At 44.4% G+C, this 22,287-nt stretch overlaps 1 protein-coding gene across 4 annotated transcripts in view; it reads right to left on the reverse strand.

Annotated features, from left to right (window-relative positions):
• Positions 1-22,287, reverse strand: part of MTHFD1L (methylenetetrahydrofolate dehydrogenase (NADP+ dependent) 1 like) — a 236,600-nt gene that overhangs the window by 776 nt on the left and 213,537 nt on the right. For all 4 annotated transcript variants that reach the window (XM_033235065.1, XM_033235064.1, XM_033235067.1 and 1 more), the window contains exon 27: positions 7,403-7,523. In XM_033235065.1, the coding sequence (XP_033090956.1) occupies positions 7,434-7,523 (90 nt within the window). In that variant the 3' untranslated portion in view covers positions 7,403-7,433. The remainder of the gene's footprint in view (positions 1-7,402; positions 7,524-22,287) is intronic.

The following is a 22,287-nucleotide window of genomic DNA, read 5'->3' on the forward strand; positions in this document are numbered from 1 at the left end:
TCTTGGCTCACTGCAAGCTCCGTCTCCTGGGTTCAAGCAATCCTCCTGCCACAGCCTCCCGAGTAGCTGGGATTACAAGTGTGCACCACTATGCCCAGCTAATTTTTGTATTTTTAGTACAGACGAGGTTTCACCACGTTGGCCAGGCTGGTCTTGAACTCCTGGGCTCAAGTGATTCACCTGCCTCAGCCTCCCAAAGTGCTGGGATTACAGGTGTGAACCACCATGCCCAGCCTTGTTTAGGATTTTAGATAAGGAATCCTGTTACCTTGGATTTTGGGTTTTATAGAATAGGCACAGAAAGCAATGTCTGAAAAATGCCATTTAGGACAGCATGGAAGTTCATGGTCCTGGAAATTAGTACTAAAGTTTTGCTGCTTTCTCTCAAAGGCTATTAAGATTCGTTGCCATTCTTGAATCCTGTAATCTCTTAGAAAGAGAAATAAATCAAACGACATTAAAAACAAAAGCCAAAACAGAAACAAAGAAACAAAACAACACTTAAGTCCCAGAAAAAAATGTGTTCACCCCTCTAAAATGTAAATGCAATATGTTGCCTTTAATCTGAATTTATACATGGAAGGACTTATCTTTTAGGCCAAGTAAGTGCAACTCTGCTGAAATCCTGTGAGTTGGCTTCCCAGAGATAACTGAGTGGTTTGGAGCCAGATAGGGTGCTTGATTAGTTTCTAGACAGAAGATATTGATGAAGAGAGGGAACGAGGAGCTTCAAATACTCCCCTAACATCTGATTCAAGTGAAGGGAATAAACAAAAAACAGGAGTATTATAAGCACAACAAAGATGAACAAAAAGAAAATATTTCAGAGACACGGCCGGCCTCACTGTAATGGCTCTGGTATCCCTTGACCTGAGGGTCAGTGACTCTTGGGACAGCAGGCGTGCTAGGGTAGAGATGACCCTTTGCTTGGCAAGGCAAGGCTGGACAAGGCCTTCCATGCTCCGGAGATGGGTGGTGGAAGACCAGCTGATTAGCACATTACATTTGTATCCTGTGATTTTGTGTCTAAAGGGGCTTAGAGTTTATGGTCTGACTTTGTGTTTTTTTGAGATGGAGTCTTAGTCTGTCGCCCTCGCTGGAATGCAGCGATGCGATATCAGCTCACTGCAACCTTCGTCTCCTGGGTTCAAGCAATTTCTCGGGGTTCAGCTTCCCAAGTAGCTGGGATTACAGGTACCTGCCACCATGCCTGACTAATTTTTGTATTTTTAGTAGAGATGGGGTTTCGCCATGTTGGCCAGGCTGGTCTTGAACTCCTGACCTCAGGTGATCCGCCTGCCTCGGCCTCCCAAAGTGCTGAGATTACAGATGTGATTACAGGATTACCATGCCTGGCCCGTGGTCCCACATTTTAAGAAAAACAGAAGGACTGGCCAAAGTATAGAAAGTCTCATTACTGATGAAAACAATCAGAGATGCAATAGCTAAGGTGAGAATGTAAAAACGAATCTGTTGTTTATTGCTTATCATTGGAAGAAGCAATTTCAGAAGTTAACTCAGTGGGAAAATATTTTGGAAGATACCATATAAGAAACATTCTATTTTGGCATAGGAATAAGAAATCAAAATGTGCTCAGAAAAAAATGTTTTTAAGGGGAATTAAGAATTTCACAATTGTTACCCAAGCTTTAAAACATTCCATTTTAGTTAGATAGGGGAGATTTAATTTAGCAACACAGGAGAGATTTAATTATCACTATCTTTTAGATGCTGATGAGGATTATTTAAGTATAAAGCTGGAGCTTCCATCCTACTTGGCCCCCGCCTGGAAGCGGAAAGGAAGAGGGCACACAGCACTCCTTGGATGGCTCAGGGTGATACGTTGGCACCTCTTTTCTCGGAACACAATGGTGATGAGCAATGTTTGAATTGCTCTGTGAAAAGATAAAGTTTCAAGACTAAAACCACAGAGCTCAGGCGCCCTCCCAGGGCACTTTGTAACCCTGTGGTTTGTGACTTGCGACTGAACAAATCACGTTCACAGAAGGGCTGGCAGGCAGAAACCCAACTCAAGATTAATTTATGGTTATTAAATATCATTGAAAAATTCTGCCCATTTTCCCCTTGTATTGATACATTATATACATTTTTGAGACCGAGTCTTGCTCTGTCACCCAGGCTAGAGTGCAGTGGCATGATCTCAGCTCACTGCAGCCTCCACCTCCTGGGTTCAAGCGATTCTCCTGCCTCAGTCTCCTGAGTAGCTGAGATTACAGGTGTGCACCACCACGCCTGGCTGATTTTTCTATTTTTAGTAGAGACAGGGTTTTGCCATGTTTCCCAGGCTGGTCTCAAACTCCTGGGCTCAAGTGATCCACCCACCTTGGCCTCCCAAATTGCTGGGATTACGGGCATGAGCCACCACACCCGGCCTAATATTTTATATTCTTATGGGGTATATGGGAGTGTTTATTACATGCCTAGAATGTGTAGTGATCAAGTCAGGGTAACTGGGGTGTCCGTTATCTTGAGTATTTATCATTACTGTATGTTGGTATCATTTCAAGTACTCTCTTCCTGTTACTTTGAAGTATACAAAATATTGTTGCTGAGTATAGTCATCCTAGATTGCGACCAAACTTTAGAGCTTATTTCTTCTAACTGTATGTCTGTACTCAAAACCAACCTCTCTTCCTACCCTCCTCCCAGCCACCCATCCTTCCCAGCCTCTGGTATCTACCATTTATTCTGTCTATGAGGCTAAGCTTTTTAGCTTCCACATGAGAGTGAGAACATGCAGCATTTGTCTTTCTGTGCCCAGCTTATTTCTCATAATAACCTCCACTTCCATCCATGCTTCTGTACATGACATTATTTCATTCTTTTTAATGGCTAAATAGTATTCCACTGTCCATACATACCACATTTTCTTTAACCATTTGTCTGTTGATGCCCTAAAGCCAGTTTAGGAAAGAAATGAGTTTCTTTCCTGAACTTATTTCTGCATGTGTAATTCAAGAAAAAGCAATTCTTTTGTAAATAACAAACATTTATAGCAGGACTGGAGTAAATCTGATTCCGTACTCAACACAACTTTTCAGAGCAGAATGAAGAAGGGAGTCCCGGAATTCTTTAGGAAATTTGCCAGACTTCGTTGTGTGTTCATTTGAATGAATCTTGCCAAAGTTCAGAAATATGATAAAGTTTCGGAATGAGAAAACAGAATAGGGGGGTAAAATATCAAATCCTTTGTTCCAATAATCTTTAAACAAAAGACTCAACAGCCGGATCGATTTCACTGGGACAAACAACTTATTTTAATTAGTTCTATTTAGTTATATCCAAAAGAATGAGTCATGCCCTTATTCTAACAATAGTGAAGGGACTACAGAGAAGTCTTGGGAAGACGGAGCAAGGAGAGCTCAAATTCTGGTGCTTTTTTGGCATATAACGTTCACCTTTGGTTTCACACGGTTTCCTAGGAGGTCAAACAGGCTAGAAAGGTGAGGAAGGGAAGGACAGAAAGTTGTCATCAACCAAGCGCAATCTTCTTCCCGAGTGGGAGGCGCCTTCAACACTTTCCTGGGGGAATAATGAGTGTGCTGCTCAGTACCTGGGTATGCATGTCATCTACGGTGTGATCCCTGAGGGAGCAAAGTCAGCAAGCCAGACATTTCCTTTCGGATGCCCACATTTGTCCAAGCTTTAACATTTTTATCTTATGCATTTTGAACAGCCACAGACCTCTGATTATTAGTAGAAGTGGTCCCTGATGGCTACAGTGAGAGGCACAGGAAACAGACAATGCTTGCTGGGTCATTACTGAGGAGCCACCGAGAGGGAACATTTGCTTTGTATGGTGGTTTTATCTTAGGACACTGGATCTGTTTTTGATTGTTCCAGCAGGGTCAAACGATGGGTTTTGAACCACTGCCCACTGAGCCTAGAATAGTATTTAGCAATTCACAAAGAAGAAGGAGGCTTTGGATTGGGGGGTGGGTAGGGGGTAGAAATGCCATTCCATTAGAGAATTAGGAAAGAGTTGGCTCTATTATACTTGAACTAAAAAGAGTTATGACAAAATCATAGCTTTTAATACCCAAACAATTATCTTTACTTATTAAAAAAAAAAATTACCCCATTATCCTCAAATACCTGTCTGTTCAAATAGCTGATATCATCTTTTGGAATGCGCCAAAGTTCATTTTGCCCATGACTGAAATGAAAAGGGCATCCTTTGGTTTGGGGCATAAAGGTTGGGGTAATATCGAGAGTCAACAGATCAGAGTAGAGTCTTCGCTTTTGTAGTTACTAGCTGCACAACTTGAGCAGATTGTCGACTGCTCTGGGCAGAGTTTTTGCAGCTCTTAAACAAAAACACTACCCACCTCCCTGGGTTGATGCCAGCATGACATGTGATGAGGCTGGCAAAATGACGTGTGCCAGCTACGAAACCAGAGGCAGTGCCACAGGGTGGCAAGGCAGCTCTGTAGCCTTGCAGACCAGGGCCACCCCCTCAGTGACCAAGGGGTAGGCTCGGTCCTCTTGAAGCCTTGTGGCCTTATGGGACAACACTTGGCTCCAGAGGTGCTGTGACCACCCCTGAAAAGTGCTTAGCACAATGCCCAGTGCATTGGAGGTAATTACCACAGGCCCCTGTCCTGCCCTGCAGGCCCCATCTATAAGATCTGGAGGAATTCTTGTTAGGGAGCAGGTAATAAAGGATTTAGGGGTATGCATTGGTAAAGCTAAGGATGTGTCCCTTCGCATTACCTCAGTCCTAACTACAATGATTAAGGTATAACTGGACTTACGTGACCTACTTGGAGAGCATGTGAAAACTCACCAAAAAGCTGGAAAAATACTGTCCAAGACAGATAGGAGAATTGAACACACTTATTCTGGAGAAAAATGACAAACAGCAGAAATGTAACATAATGGGTTCCTGACATAAAAAGAGAGAGTTGGTATTGCTAGGCCAACTAGCAATCGGGGAAATAGCAAAATTTCCCCACGGCCTTACTGGGGAATGCAAGACATTCACTACACACAAACTCACACCAAAAGACAAACAACATTTTATCAATGCTTGAATTTATGGGTTTCTTTGTTAAACTAGTCTCCCTTACTTCATTTTCTAGAGTTTTCTTTTTTCTGAAATAACAAAGACAAAGGATGCAGTTATGGCTCAAACTTAATACAGCTCCCGCTCCTCAGCAAAAAACACATACAAACACCACCCAAACAACATCCACAACCCAAAACAAACAATTTCACACCTTGTTTTAATGTAATTTCATTTATGGGTCCCTTATCTTTCTCACCATAGCCTAGGTCTTTAGTGTTTTAGCAACAAAGGCTTAACAAAAAAACTTGGCCAGACGAGGTGGCTGACTTGAGGTCAGGAGTTTTGAGACCAGCCTGGCCAACATGGTGAAACCCCATCTCTATTAGGCTGGGCACGGTGGCTCCCACCTGTAATCCCAGCACTTTGGGAGGCCGAGGTGGGTGGATCACCTGAGGTCAGGAGTTTGAGACCAGCCTGGCCAACATGGTGAAACCCCTTCTCTACTAAAAATATAAAAACTAGCTGGGCGTGCTGGTGGGTGCCTGTAATCCCAACTGCTCGGGAGGCTGAGGCAGAATTGCTTGAACCCTGGAGACAGAGGTTGCAGTGAGCTGACATGGTGCCGCTGTACTTCAGCCTTGGTGACAGAGTGAAACTGTCTCAAAAAATACAATAAAATAAAAAATAAATAGAGTACAAAAATTAGCAGGGTGTGGTGGCACACACCTGTAATCCCAGTTACTGGGGAGGGTGAGGCAAGAGAATCGCTTGAACCTGGGAGGCGGAGGTTGCAGTGAGCTGGGATCACACCACTGAACTCCAGCCTGGGTGACACAGCAAGACTCTGTCTCAAAAAGCAACAACAACAAGTCCTCAAGTGGACTACTGGTAGTGAAATAAATGAAATGAGAATCCTGGATGCCTGGCTTGCAGCTGTAACTCAGAGGTGGTTGAAGAAGAGGGCCTTCAGGTCATGGAAGCTCATCTGCAAAGGCTGAGAATATGCTGGCAAGAAGGAGAGGTTCTGGGCTCAGGAACAGGAGTCAATGGGGAGAAGGAGGCGGGGTGCTTGCGGGGAAGGAATGTGTCTTTAGAATATGGTGAGGACATGTTTGATCCCTGGGGTAGGAGAAGCAGCCCTCAGCCTTTCAAACTTCTGATTAGAAGTTGTCCCCCAGGGAGGAGGTTTAGGAATGTGGTCATTTTTCTTCCCAGTGGGGAGTCAGGACAGAAGCCAGCACGTATGGCTGCAGTGCTGTGGGGGTGGACATGAATAAGATGGAGAGTTCCCAGGTCTGGGCTGCCTAAGACAGCTCAAAGTCAAAGCCCAACCTGAGACTGTGCAGACCCGAAGTCATCAAGTGGCCTACTTTCTGCTGCCCTGTCCTTCCTGGGACCCATGGGGCCCTCTAGTGAAATGGTCTGTCCTATTGCTGTGTGTCTGTCCAGGGACACGAGAGCCGAACACGCCTGTTGTGCCACGGTTGAGTGTTCTGGGTTGAACTGTGTCCCCTAAAAGATATGCTTAAGTCCTAACCCTGAGCACCTGTGAGAGTGATCTGATTTGGAAGGAGGGTCTCTGCAGAGTAATCAAGTTAAAAGGAGGTTCTTAGGGTGGGCCCTACTAATCCAATAGGACTGGGGTCCTTACAAGAGGTGAACAGCATGTGAGACAGACACAGGGAGAAGGTGGTGGGACCACAGAGGCTGAGACGGGAGTGATGCAGCTGCAAGGTGGGAATGCCAGGTTGTGACAGCTACCACCGGATGTTAGGAAGAGGCCAGCAAGGATTCCTCCAGAGTCTCGGGGGGCGTATGGCCTGGCTGACACCTTGACTTTGGACTTCTAGCCTCCAGAACTGTTTCAAACTTTCCTGTTTTAAGCCTGTTTTAAGCCACCCAGTTTGTGATACTTTGTCATGGCAGCCCCAGGAAACGGATACACCAAGATTCCTCTTTCATAGGATTCTAACTCTGTACCAAGAGATACGTGGCAGGAAGGTAGGAAGTTACTCTTTTAAAATTACAACAGATGCTGGTTTTAATCCTGGAAAAGAATAATGAGTTTACAGAGTTCTGTTATGGTCAGAGATGCTCTAAACATATCTATAGTCAGGGATGACATAATTTGGCTATCACTGGACTCGCGCGCAGGTACACTAAGGGCTGTGTACTGAGCATCTGAGCATCTAACTCACATCCACACCCAGGAGTGAACTCCAGTCATGGTAAGTCATTTGGCAGGAATTTGAGTAACCAAGGAAGGAAAGGATTTATCAGATCACTTCTGTGGTATCAGAAAAACAAGTATGACAAAAAAAGGATTCGAACTGGAAAAAAACAGAGAGAAAAAGTTGAAGCACATCAGCCTACCTGCATCAGGTCCTGTGAGAGCCTTGTCCACTTAGAACAAGCCTTTAACTTGTTCTGTTTTGGTATCAAGATCTATGTCATAAAAGCAGGGCCGGGTGGGCAGTCCTGGCATGGTGCTCATCTGGGGGAGAAAACCAAGTGTTAGAGATTAGCAAATGCTATAAAGTGGCCACAACGTCTGATGACGCAAATGAACTCTATCATTCAACACAGCCTCATAGAACTTTAGGTTTTATATGCATATATCTCTTTAAATTTCTCATCTGCTATTTCAATTTTTGTTTAAGGAAATGAAATAGAAAAGGCAAATGTCAACTTCCTGAAAACTGAGACCATTTATCTTCCCTGTGACCCCACAACACACCCGAACTACAAAACAGTGATCTTCCAAACCTTTTCTTCTCAATAAAATCTTCATGCTGAACCCCAACAAAGATAAGCCCATCAGGTTGAAGGGGGCCGCGGGTGTGGGCAGGGTGAATAATGGTCTCCTTCTCACCCCCAAGACACATTTTTGTAAAACCTACAGCTCCTGGAGCACAGCTGGAAAACTCCTGTTCAGATGCCAGTCGTCACCTCGGTCTCCCTCAGTAACAGTAACTGGTATGCACTGAGAGCTTGCTTTGTTGACGGGCACTGTGCTACGTGCTTCCCTCATTTTATCCTCTCAATAATGTAGGAGGTAGGAACTTTTATTATTTCCATTTCACAAGCAAAAAAACTGAGGTTTGGAGAGGCTAAGTCATTTGTCCCAGGTCACACTAGTAATAAGTTGCAACACCAGAAATTTGACTTTAGTAGGCCTATAATCTCAAATTACTCATTTCACCCCTACCATACCGCCACAGCCACCCCTACTACTGCTTTTGTGCCACTTGACGGACAGTCTAAGGGTTTTACAGAAAAGATCTCATTGAGCTTCCCAGCACCCTAATGAGGTAGGTACTCATTTTAGCCTTACTTTACAGATGAGGGCAGAGGACATTTACGCATGAGGGTATGAGCTCAAGGACACACAGCTAGTTAGTGGTGGAGACAGGATGAAAACTGGTTCTTCACCGCTTTGCTGTGTTGGGATGAAAGATCTTCAAACCGCACACTCTCCTCCTGCATCAGAAGCCCTGTGTGTGCTGGGGCCTCTGACGCTGGCCCCCCCGATGGATCCTTAGGCCCTGAAACACTGCTCCAGGGTCTAGATTCTGGGGCTCCCAGATGACCCGTTCCTTTGCCACTTCAGCATTTCCTACTGTGCTTTAATAGTGAGTGTTTCATACAAATGATGCCCATGGAGCAATGCTGCACCCAGTTGCTTGGAGGAGACACTCAGGTTCTACTGTGCCTGCTCTCCTGAGGGTTAATGCCATGTCATGTAGAACCTCCACATACCCTGGCCAAGAACGCCTTGGATGAGACGAGGCTGCGATGTGCCAGCACCTGATGGCATCCAGGGTCTGCCTGCTTCTTCCCACATGGCAAAAAGTTATCAGCGTAAAAGGGACTTCCCTAAGGCTTAGAGAGTAGAACTCAGCTCTCACCCTCCACTGCCTTTCAGTCGTGACTGGAGGTTTCCCTCTTCACCAGCCTCTCCTCCCCGCATGGTGTTTAGAGACTCCTGTTACTCAGATGGGTCCTGTGGGCCTGTGCATGGGCATTACCTGGGAGCCTGTTAGATATTTGGAATTTCAGAGCCCACCCCAGACCTGCTGCATTTGAATCTGCAACTGGGGCAAGTCCCCAGGGGGTTCTGATGTGAACTGCACAATGTGGCCTCAGACCCCAACAGCTGCAGCCGCCCTTACTCACTTCACTGCCCAGCCCCTTCAGCACAGGGAAAGGGAAACTGGGGGTGAGGAGAGGGAGAGGAGGGATGGTGAGGGGGAAGAGGAGTGGAAAGCCTGCTTAACCCCTGCAGATGCAGCAGGTGGAGAGCAAATCTGTGCACCTGCAGGCCTCATTAACACCCCCTTCCCTGCCTGGCTGGGCCAACTAAGAGTGGGACGGGGGGAGGCTGGGAGACCACATACAACATTGTGATGGATGATGGCTGGTTCTTGTCTTGCTAATTGCACAGGACTGCACTTCAGGTATATAAATGGGCTAAAAAGGCTTCCGCAGCTGCCTGGAATACAGCTGCCATTCATAACACGCCTATGGGAAAATCCATTCTGGGTTCCAAACAATGAACTACAACTACACTTTAACACAAGACCTGCTTGTAGGTGGGGACTTGCTATATGTTAAAACTTTAGGTATGAAGATGGGTATCATAGCCTCTGACGTTAAAGTTCCCAGCAGGAGGGTAACATTTTTCTCTGGTTACTCCAGTGAGTGCATATAATGGGGGAGACCCCAGAAAGAAAACCACACTTACTGTTCTACAGATTGAAACATCGAACACAAGGGTAACTGGTGGACACATATTTTTTTCCAGCTGCCTAGGTTACAACTCATACCAGGTAATTTCCCTGCCTAACTGCATTTTGAGATGGCATTTGCGGGCATCTTATGGCATTTATAGAAGGTTTTTTTTATTTTTTATTTTTTTTTTGAGACAGAGTCTCACTCACACAGTTTGGAGTGCAGTGGCACGATCTCGGCTCACTGCAATCTCCACCTCCCGGGTTCAAGCGATTCTCCTGCCTCAGCCTCCAGAGTAGCTGAGATTATAGGCACCCACCACCACGCCTGGTTAATTTTCTGTGTTTTTGGTAGAGGCAGGGTTTCACCATGCTGGCCAGGCTGGTCTCAAACTCCTGACCGCAAGTGATCCACCAGCCTCAGCCTCCCAAAGGGCTGGGATTACAGGCGTGAGCCACTGCACCCAGCTATAGAAGGCTTTTTAAGATGCCTCTATAATCTGTGCGTAGCTATGGATTTGAAAAAGAACAAGCATTTTACAGTTTAAGAGAAAGAAATGAATAATCATATTTAGCCACAGGGATGCTGCCCCACCCCTGAAATGCACTCTCTAGGTCAAAGACATCTTACTGGTAAGGATGTCACTGGACTCTATGGCTGCTGCAGCTTCTGAGACTGCAACACGATTTCAGTACGGATGAGGCAGTGTAAATGGAAATCTCTACTCATGGTGACAAAACAAGAAGAACCCTGAAGGCAGTGTATCTGGGTCCATCTGACCAAAGCTACCAATGGAAGATTCTACTGCAGATAACATAATTTACTGCATGCTTGTTTACACTCACTATCTTTACAAACAACAAAACCCAATTCTCCGCCTTTAACTATATGCTGATGAAAGGCGGTGCAGGATTCGCGCGGTAACTGGAGCTGTATTTGTTAGCTGCAATGGATCAGAACATGAATCTTCTAGTCATTCTGATTCTGTCACAAAACCAGGATCTAAACCTGGCCAGGCTGGGAGCAGTGGCTCACGCCTGTAATCCCAGCATTTTGGGTGGCCAAGGCGGGCAGATCACTTGAAGTCAGCCTGGCCAACATGGCGAAACTCTGTCTCTTCTAAAAATACCAAAAAAAAAAAATTAGCTGGGCATGGTAATGAGCACCTGTCGTTTTAGCTACATGAGAGGCCGAGGAAGGAGAATCATTTGAACTCACTTGGGAGGCAGAGGTTGCAGTGAGCCAAGAGTGCACCAATGCACTCCAGCCTGGGCAACAGAGCGAGAATCTGTCTCAAAAAAGAAACAAACAAAAACTAGCCGAGATATTACATGCCAGGGAGTGTGAAATGTTTTTCCTCTTGTTTTCAACTTTTCTTTCTTTCAGATGGGAGGAAAATGAGTTCAATCAGAAGACTCCCATGACCCCTTCCAGTGACACAATCATCTCTTCCAAGAAGCGCAGCTACTTATTTGGGATAAGTGACAACAGACGAGAAACCACAAAGAATCTGCAGATGCGAAACTCCCTGACCTGTGGATACACAGCCATCTCCAATAAGTCTACGTTTAAACTAAAACTTCTCCTGTTGAGTAAGCATAATATGGAATTATGTTAGCAAGACCTTATGCATTCCCACAAATTTTCTCCCAATAAAAAAACTGTTATCAAAGGATTGTCACCCCCCGAGACAAGAGTCAATACAGCACTGCAGGGAAAAGGGAGTCCAGACAGCCGTTGGGAGTTGACCTCTGGCCACACGCCTGGGGTCAGTGGAGATCTATGTTGACTTTATCTGTGTGCCCTTTAAGGAGGCCTCCTGCTTAAAATAACTAAGGAGGCACTAAAATGTACTTACTTGTAATGCTGCATTAATGGATTCTTCTACAAAGGCTGAAATTCATGGGCTTTTGCCCTTCATGACTAGAATTTTTACTAAAATGAATCTTCTGAATCTTTACCGATTTTCGGTTAACTCCATTTTGGAGAAAAAATGAGTTCTATCAATAGCCTTTATGAGCACTAATTAAAAATCAGTACAGAGAGAATAGCTACATATTTAAAACTAGTCATTAAGAAATAAAAGAAAGGCCGGACGCGGTGGCTCAAGCCTGTAATCCCAGCACTTTGGGAGGCCGAGACGGGCGGATCACGAGGTCAGGAGATCGAGACCATCCTGGCGAACACGGTGAAACCCCGTCTCTACTAAAAATACAAAAACTAGCCGGGCGAGGTGGCGGGCGCCTGTAGTCCCAGCTACTCGGGAGGCTGAGGCAGGAGAATGGCGTGAACCTGGGAGACGGAGCTTGCAGTGAGCTGAGATCCGGCCACTGCACTCCAGTCCGGGCGACAGAGCGAGACTCCGCCTCAAAAAAAAAAAAAAAAAAAAAAAAAAAAGAAATAAAAGAATATCCTTGGTATAAGTAGAAAAATTATTAAAGACTCTGTTTCATAAAGTGATAGAATCACAATTTCTAAACATAATTTTCTTAACATTGTACTTAGTTTTGTTGTGTTTCTGAAATAATTTATTTTCTGATTTCTCCTGAAATGTACTACCTTTTCCAACAACAACAACAACAATCTAATTTTATTTTGGTTCAGAAAAAGAGCAACATTTTTACACATATCTATTTTGTTCCTACAGTTCATGATCTGAAGCAGAAGACAGTCCTTCTACACCTTTTTTTTTTTTTTTTTTCTGAGATGGAGTCTTGCTCTGTCGCCAGGCTGGAGTGCAGTGGTGCGGTCTTGGCTCATTGCAAGCTCCACCTCCTGGGTGCAAGCAATTCTCCTGCCTCAGCCTCCCGAGTAGCTGGGATTAGAGGCACGCGCCACCATGTCCAGCTAATTTTTGTATTTTTAATAGAGATGGGGTTTCACCATGTTGGCTAGGCTGGTCTTGAACTCCTGACCTCGTGATCCATCCGCCTTGGCCTCCCAAAGTGCTGGGATTAGAGACGTGAGCCACCGTGCCAGGCCCTCTTCTACACATTACTTTCCTCCTCTGATGGATGGCTGATATACAGCATGTCGTTTCAAAAATTTAAAAATAACTGAAAAGATCACACTGGTTAACTACATCACAATTTTATTTATTATTATTTTTTTGAGATGGTCTCTGGCTCTATCGCTCAGGCTGGGCTGCAGCAGCATGATCTCAGCTCACTGCAGCCTCCGCCTCATGGGTTCAAGTGATTCTCCTGTCTCAGCCTCCCAAACAGCTGGGATTACAGGCACCTGCCACCATGCCCGGCTAATTTTTGTATTTTTGGTAGAGGCAAGGTTTCACCATGTTGGCCAGGCTAGTCTTGAACTCCCGACTCAAATGATTTGTCTGCCTCGGCCTCCCAAAGTGTTGGGATTATAGGGGTGAGCAATTGCGCCTGGCTGACGATATAATTTAAATAAAAAAATTTTCTTTTCAATGAAGTAATGAAAACAATTCAAGTCTTTATTTATTAAGTAGGAGTATTTTCTGAATTGTTAATACAGTGCCTGGCAATATTAGATCCTCAACAAGAATTTCTGGTCAGGCATGGTGGTTCACGCCTGTAATCCTGACACTTTGAGAGGCTCAGGTGGAAGGATGGATTGAGTCCAGGAGTTCAAGACCAGCCTGGGCAATATGGCAAAGCCTTATCTCTACAAAAAAAAAAAAAAAAAAAAGAAAAATTAGTCAGGTGTGGAGGTGCACAACTGTAGTCCCAATTACTTACGGGGCTGAGGTGGGAGGATCACTTGAGCTCAAGGGGTCAAGGCTACAGTAAGCCACGTGCGCCACTGTACTCCAGCCTGAGCAGTGGAGCCAGACCCTGTCTCAAAAAAATAACTAATATTTAAAAAAACAGATGAGTAAAGATGGAGGACAATTAGAAAATAGGAAACAAACAACAAACAATTGCTCAGAAATTAGGCCTTTTCCTTCTGTTTCTTCCCTTTTCTTTGGATGTGAGGGACAGAATCGTTTATATCAAATGGCCATGTTGATAATTATACAAACATAACTCTAAGATGATGCATGAGGATAAATGGCCCAGTATCAATGTCAAGTGACTGAGGGAAAAGGAGAGAGAGAGAGACACACACACACACACTATATAATGAAAATAGATGGTGCTGCTACAGTTGGAATTTCTATTTGCTTGACTTAGTAGAGATGGAATCTCCTGGGATTTCTTTGGGGTAGGTGGGAAGCTGCACCACTGTGACTGCATTCCTGGTCGGCAGGGATACTCTGGGGTTGATGGTGTGTGCTCTTAAGAGTATATTTCTCTCTTGTTGTGGCTGATCAACCCTACGGCGTGGACTCTCTTGAGTGCCTGTTACTGTACGAAAGGACTGAAATGGTGAAGTTCATTCAACTCAGCAACCTTTGCTAACAGCATACTACAAGGACACCCAGGTGACCAGGACCCAGTCCCTGCTAAGAGCTTACTACAAGGATACTCAGGTGACCAGGACCCAGTCCCTGCTTGTGGAGGGGCAGACTACATAAAGCAGACCCTTGGGACATTGAGGTCAAAGTCATTCTTTACTTTTCAGTTTTTTTAAAAAAATGTTTTCTTTGTTGTTGTTGTTTTTATTTTTTTTGAGACGGAGTCTCACTCTGTCGCCCAGGCTGAAGTGCAGTGGCACAATCTTTGCCCACTGCAACCCTGCCTCCCGGCCTCAAGTGATTCTCCTGCTTCAGCCTCCCGAATAGCTGGGATTATAGGCACCCACCACCGTGGCTGGGTAAGTTTTGAATTTTTAGTAGAGACGGGGTTTCACCATGTTGGACAGGCTGGTCTTGAACTCCTGATCTCAGGTGATCCAACCTCCTTGGCCTCCCAAAGTGCTGGGATTACAGGCATGAGACAACGTGTCCAGCCAAAAAATGTTTTGCTTTCTTTAGTTTTTACATCAAAAGAATGAACAGAATGAATTCCTAATTTATGACTTTCTAAGACGTAAGTCAGGTTCAATTACTATAAAAATTACCACACTGTGTTTGCATATTGTGACAGTACCACACAGCTCAAGCTATGCCAATTATTTCAGTGGCCTTGAATGACTGAACAAGTACAATTATTTCTCTTCTTTTGTAAAGAAGACTATACATTTTTTTTTTTTGGATAGAAAGTCTGTTCCTGATTAAATTTCTATTCATTTTCAAAAATTTACTTAAAATATTTTCAACATAGAAGAAAAAAGTCCTCCACTTCTAATGCTGCTTCCAGAGGTAACCTCTGCAAATAATTTTTATGTAAACTCACAGGTAATTTTTGATTCCTATATAAGCAATGTGCTTATCTAATGTATATTTCTATAGTTATATACAGAAATTGGATAGTTCTACATGCACAGTTCTGGAGTTTGACTTTTAGAAAGATTAATATTTAAAATCAGTAATTAGGCCAGGCACGGTGGCCTGCACTTGTAATCCCCACACTTTGGGAAGCCAAAGTAGGAGGATTGCTTGAGGCCAGGAGTTTGAGACCAGCCTGGGCAACATAGCAAGACCCTGTCTGTACTTAAAAAAAAAAAAATCAGTAATTAGGGTAATTTCTAAACAAGGAAAGGCACTGGAGAGAGACAGCGAAGAAGAGTTGTGTCACTGGGACATTATTTTTGTGAAGTCAAGGAGCCTGGTTCTTGAAAAATGAGAGATTAAGGGAGTTCTTTTAGAGGGAAAGAAAAATCAGTGTGAAGCAGGAGGCCCTGACTGGCCAGATAGAGACAAAAGAAAATAAGTTCTCCAACTTTCTCGCAGTGCTTTGAGCGTAAGTTTAAGAAACCAGGTGTCACAAAGGACTAACAGTTGTAAGTTAAAAGACCAGGATGCATTTGAGAAGTCTTTTCCCCAGATAACTGTTTTATCTTTATTTGTTCGAAGGACATCATCTCCTTGGTTACTCTCACCTGTGGTTACCAGGTTCCTCCTGACCCATGACTGTTGATCAGCTACTTGGTTTCTCAATCACTTACCTGCTTTGTTTTTATTTATTACCAAAAGATACATAAAGCGCCCCCCCATCCCAGGTATTACATTACTTCCATTTCATTCTTCATATTTTCAGACAACGTCCTGCTCCTGTGCCTGGAAGACAGGCGCGCCAGGCTTGGCTGAGTCCTGCAGCCCCAGTCATTTCTCTCCACGGTCCATGGGGTATTGGCGTCATTCTCAGGCTTGCTAACCCATGTGAGCAGTTCCGGGCCAAATATCCACATCTCGTGAGATCCAGTGTAAGAAAGAATGTCTTCTTTGATAGTACCTTTTTCTTTTGTCTTGATTCTTTTAGTTATCTATTTGCAAAGTAATAAACTGGTGCCCTGGCAACTCCAACAGTGACACTTCTGAGGGAGGCATTTAACATGTAGCAAATGTAGCTATAGATGTAGCCAGGCTCAAGGAAGGTTTCTGAGGAAGTGAATTTCTTGTATTTCGGGACCTCATTTATAACTTGTGTTTGTTAAGTTCTGACCATACTCCAGGCACCATGCTAAGCATGTTGTATGCACCATATCTCATTTAATCCCGAGAACCCTGCGAGGTCAGGGTTATTGTTATTTACATTATCCTCATTTTGCTGATTAGAAAAATGAGAGATTTCCAAAATGATACAAATACAGTAACTACTCGAGCTTTTTTCTTAAAAATAACAGGCTTGCTACTCTTTCATGGCCAGCTATAAGACACAGATTATTTGTACCTATCTGAAAAGTGTAAATAGGTCACCATTATGCAATGAAGTAACCAATTTAGTCAAAGTAACATATTTAGTCAAAAATTAAAAAAAATCAATCATAGTTATGTCAGAAATGTGCTTTGGTAATTCTCTAGTGGGTTGGCAAAATCCAATAGAGACAGTTCTAAAACAATGCCACTATTGATCAAGTAGCTGGTGTCTCTGACACTTACATGCTTCGTATTTATTCATTAACAGATAACAGAAAGGTCATCACTACAAGGGTATAAAATTATTTGTGGCCAGGTGCGGTGGCTCACGCCTGAATCCCAGCACTTTGGGAGGCCAAGGTAGGCACATCACGAGGTCAAGAAATTGAGACCAAACCCCATCTCTACTAAAAATACACAAATTAGCCAGGCATGGTGGCAGGTGCCTGTAATCCCAGCTACTCGGGAGGCTGAGGCAGGAGAATAGCTTGAACCCGGGAGGCGGAAGTTGCAGTGAGCCGAGATCACGCCATTGCACTCCAGCCTGGGTGACAAGAGTGAGACTTTGTCTCAAAAAAAAAAAAAAAAATTATTTGCATGTCATCATTTGTATTTGGAGAGCTATGGAGATTCTTCCCTGCCTTTCCTTATTTAACTGTAATGACCACACCTGAGCCTTTCAACAACCCTGTGAGACAAGTGAGGTGGGAGAGACTTGCCCATTCCCATCTACAGGTGCAGAAACAGGCTCCATGCCGTCATGTGAGTTTCCCTGAGCCAGTTAGGAAGGAGAACTGCAAGTGCAAACGTTCTACTGGAGACCCAAAGTCTGAGGGGTAATGGGAACCAGATCAAGACTTTGCGGTGTGGGGAAAAGCATTATCGGGAAACAGGGGACTCTACCCTATATAAATTGCATCTTGCTGGGTGAGTTACTTCACTGAGCCTTCACTTCTTTTGTTTTTTTGATTGTGATTGCCAAAGGTCAGCCCTGGTTCTTTATCTATAACTACAGCATAACAATATATGATGGACTCTATTTCAAAATTCAAATGAAATGAAGGACCCTAGTTTAGTGTTTAATACACAGTACCCACTGTTGTTATTTTATTATAGAATTGATAATTGCCTGGATGAAAGGAGAGTTGTAAATTATTTAGGATAGAAATAGGAAAAGATAGCTTAAACCAAAAAAAAAAAAAAAAAAACTTCTATATCTAATTATATATTTATTTTATGGGGAAAAAAATGGTTTCATTAGTATTATGAGATTGTTCCCTAAGTCACACTTTCTGTAGTTCTTATTTATGGCAATCAAATGTTAAGCTAAACCAATAGCCAAGACCTAAAGTATTTAAATGAACAGGGGTAGCTTGATTGAGGTCAGATAAGGCTGTAAGACAGAAAGCTTCAGAAGCGTGACTATAAACTCAAAACAGGTGTGATTCTAAATGGCCCTTCAGTCTTTAGGAGATGAAAGACTACTAACTCTTATGCAGCCAAAGAAGATGCTGGGAAGAGCAGAAGCACAAGTTCCATTCCTCACATGTCATGTTCCCACCTAGAGTTTTTGCAACATACTCATTCACCAGCCTTTTGACTCACAGGTGGTATACCATGAGAATCTCCACTAGGTGTGGCAAAACAAATCAATCTAATAATATATTTTATTGTTTGGAAACTCAATATTAAGTAATCAAATTCTGGTTTCTGAGAAGCTCATCCCCTGAAAATCAACTGTGATGTTGTGGGTTGGGTTTTATGTCAAGGTCCTACTGGCAACGGAATCATCATTCTGTAGTCCCTTTCAGGAGAGAGAAGCTGGAGGAGATGGGAAGAGGAGGAAGCAGGAAGGAAGGGGTGGGGAGGATGGACAGTGCTTTCATTTAGCCCATCTGGTCCTTCTCTCCAAGGAGGTTGTTATCAAAGGCGCAGCTGCCCAGACCTTGCTGTGCCATTTCATTTAGCATTTCCCTTTTGCTTTCACCCCTCTACCTCGCAACTAGACCCTTGCCCCTCCTCACCCTGGGAAAGCTCCTCCCCAGAGATAATAAAAAGCTGTGTAGTAGAAAAACATAAGACAGGGAAATTATTATTTTTGAGACAGTCTCTTTCTGTTACCCAGGCTGGGGTGCAGTGGCAAGATCTCAGCTCACTGTAACCTCTGCCTCCCAGGTTCAAGCAATTCTCCTGCCTCAGCCTCCCAGGTAGCTGGGATTACTGGCATGTGCCACCATGCCTGGCTATCTTTTTTTTTTTTTTGCAGTTTTAGTAGAGGCAGCATTTCACCATGTTGGCCAGGCTGGCCTCGAACTCCTGACCTCAGGTGATCCGCCCACCGCAGCCTCCCAAAGTGCTGGGATTACAGGTGTGAGCCACCGCGCTCAGCCCAAGTCAGGAAAATTCCATCCATTATTTAAACTTCCCCTTTATGGTTTTCTTGGGACAGTGGCAGAAGAAGAGTTTGGAGAAGGGGGAGTCACCTCATCAGTGCTCATCACTACCCTGAAACTCGGCTGGCCAAGACTGGCTGAACTAGGAAGGAATTCAGGACTACCCTGTGACATAATTAAACTATTTTAAATACCAGAGGCCTACATTGTTCTGTAATGTTTCTTAGGTGATCCAGTCCAGATACCAGCTGAATGCTCAGGACTTCAGACTGGGTCTAGAAGTGGCTTACTGTGTATTATGGACTGAACTGCATCCCCTCAAAACTCCTATATTGACGTCCTAATCCCCCAATACGACTACAATTGGAGACAGGGGGTCAAGGCTATAGGGAGCCATGATCCTGCCACTGCACTCCATCCTGGGTGACAGAGCAAGACCCCATCTCAAAACAAAAATAAAAAACAACCCAAAAAGATCATAAGCATGGGGCCATAATCCAATAGGACTGGTGTCCTTAAAAGAAGAGGAAGAGATCACAGGGATGTTTGTGTACAGAGAAGATGACACAGAGGGAAGGCGGCTGCCTGCAAGCCAAGAAGAGAGGCCTCAGCAGAAACCAGCCCTGCCAGCACCTTGATCTTGGTCTTCCAGCCTCCAGAACTGTGAGACAATACAATAAACTTCTGTTGTTGAAGCCACCCAATCTATGGTCTTTTGTTATGGCAGCCCTAGCAGACTAACACACCTTACTTATGTGGATGTTTCCTTTCTTCTATGTATGTTTTCCTCCTACTTTAGCACCTTCAATTCCTGGACTGAAAGACTCCTGACTATGCTACTTGCAAAGGCTTCTAAACACCGAACACTCTTTTTCTAACTGCAAGGGCAGAGGCAGATAACAATGAAAGGACCAGGTGGGCACAGCTGTCCCTCCTCCTCTGCCCTCTCCTGGGTTTCTCCTCCATCCTCTCCCTGGCTGCCCTGATACCTGCAACACTGCTGGGACTCTGCAGCTGCCCTTCTTCCTCTGGATTATGCCACAAGTGCAAGTGGGAGAAAAAAACATGGACCAAATATCCTCAAATTGTTCACAAATCACTTTTTCTTTCTGTTTCTCATAAGCACATACATATTATATTAAAAATACAGAGAAACACTATGAGACCAATATGATTATTTTTTTCTTTTTTGGGACAGAGTCTCACTCTGTTGTCCAGGCTGGAGTGCAATGGCGCAATCTCGGCTCACTGCAATCTCCACCTCCCAGGTTCAAGCAATTCTCCTGCCTCAGTCTTTCAAGTGGCGGGGATTTACAGATATGCACTACCACGCCCAGCTATTTTTTTTTTTTTTTTTTGTATTTTAAGTAGAGATGGGGTTTCACCATGTTGGCCAGGCTGGTCTTGAACTCCTGACCTCAGGTGATCCGCCCACCTAGGCTCCCCAAAGTCCTGGGATTACAGGTGTGAGCCACCACGCCTGGCCTAATTTCTTTTTTCTAAATTTAATTTTTACCAAAGTAAATCGTATGCTGGCTTAAGAGATCACACTGCTCTTCAGGGCTTACTATACAACACGACTGTTCCCACGGCCGGGCGCGATGGTTCACGCCTGTAATCCCAGCACTCTGGGAGGCCGAGGCGGGCAGATCACCTGAGGTCGGGAGTTCGAGACCAGCCTGACCAACACGGTGAAACCCCATCTCTACTAAAAATACAAAATCAGCCGGGCGTGGTGGTGGGTGCCTGTAATCCCAGCTACTTGGGAGGCTGAGGCAGAAGAATTGCTTGAATCCAGGAGGTAGAGGTTTCAGTGAGCCGAGATCATGCCATTGCACTCCAGGGCAACAAGAATGAAACTCTTGTCTCAAAAAACAAAACAAAACAAACAAACAAACAAAAGAACCTGTTCCCTGCCTGCCACTGCCCTGCCCCCTTGGCATTCCCACTCCTAAAAGGCAACCACTGTCAACACTCAGTAGTATCTTTTTGCCTTTCGCTGCTGTCCTGGTCTTGCCATTCAGATGTTACCCACTGGATTTCTAATGTCAACAATGGGGACTTTGCTCCTTCATATCCTACTACCCCTGCTCCCCACCCCCTCCAGCTCCCAAATATCGAGCTGTCATGACTTTTGGTTAGATCAGGATTTATCAGAGCTATGTAACCGTTCACAGCAAGGCCATCTGATTTCTTGATTACACTCCTGTTCTGCAGCTTGTTTCTGCTGGAGTCTTGTATCTTTGTTTGCTCAGCTTTCTATGGAGCTGTCAATCACATACCACCACACTGGCTGAACTGTAAGTCAGCTTTCAATATGTTCACTTATAGGCTCAGTCTTTCACGGAGCCATCCTCCCGGCACCCTGTGTCCCACAGGCCTACTGAACAAAACATTTAGTGGGCTCTTTCTTGACCACAGTCCTGGGGATTCCCTGCACCTCTGCACTGTGGTGGTTTCCACTCCTGGAGCCACACTGTGGTGGCGACTCCCAGGGAGTCCCTCCCTGAGTGCAGGTGAGACCTGTGACTTGCTTCTCACCAGCAGAATATGGCACAAGTGATGGGACACACTCCATCTTAGCAGACTCTAGAGAAAACCCACCCCTCTTGCTGGCTTTCAAGAAATAAGCTGCCATGTTGTGAGCGGACGAAGCAGAAGGTCTCATGGCAAAAACCCACATGGCCTCTGGGACCTGGGTGTGGCCTCCAGCTGACAGTCAGCAAAATGCTGGGCCCTCAGTCCTACAACTCTAAGGAATGGAATTCTGCCAAATGAGCTTTGATGAGGAACCTAGCCCTCAGATGAGACGATTTTCACAGTCTGAAGCAGAGAACCCAGCTAAGCTGACCCAGAGAAATGGAAGATAATACATGTGAGTTGTTTTAAGCCACTAAATGTGTCTCATTTGTTATGCAGCAGAGAAAAGAGAAAATCAATATTCTTCCGTGGTTTACTTGCTCATTAACTTGCAAGCCTCCTACCTCATCCTCCCGAGTAAGTAGCTAGGACTACAGGCCACCACACCCATCTAATTTTCTTCTTTTTATTTTTTTGTAGACATGGGGTCTCCGTATGTTGCCCAGGCTGGGCTCAAGCAATCCTCCTGCCTCTGCTTGCTCATTTGAGTGAAATACTGCTCTAGTGGCTTCTTGAGATAAAGGGCGCTGGGAGTAGATTTTTCTAAAATGTCTGGCTTTGTCATTATTCTTATTACACTTTATGAATGGTTTAGCTGGGTATATTCTTTTCCTTGAATTTTGAAGATATTGCTCCATTGTAATGTAGCCTCCAGTATTACTGTTTTGTTTTTTGATAACTTTTACTGTTTTTTTTCTTTTGAGGCACAGTTTCACTCTGCCACCCAGGCTGGAGTATAGTGGCATGACCTTGGCTCACTGCAACCTTTACCTCCCAAGTTCAAGCAATTCTCATGCCTCAGCTTCTCGAGTAGCTAGGATTACAGGCGTGTG

The sequence above is a fragment of the Trachypithecus francoisi genome, unplaced genomic scaffold, assembly GCF_009764315.1.
Source record: "Trachypithecus francoisi isolate TF-2019V2 unplaced genomic scaffold, Tfra_2.0 Lachesis_group15, whole genome shotgun sequence".
Classification (NCBI taxonomy): domain Eukaryota; kingdom Metazoa; phylum Chordata; class Mammalia; order Primates; family Cercopithecidae; genus Trachypithecus; species Trachypithecus francoisi.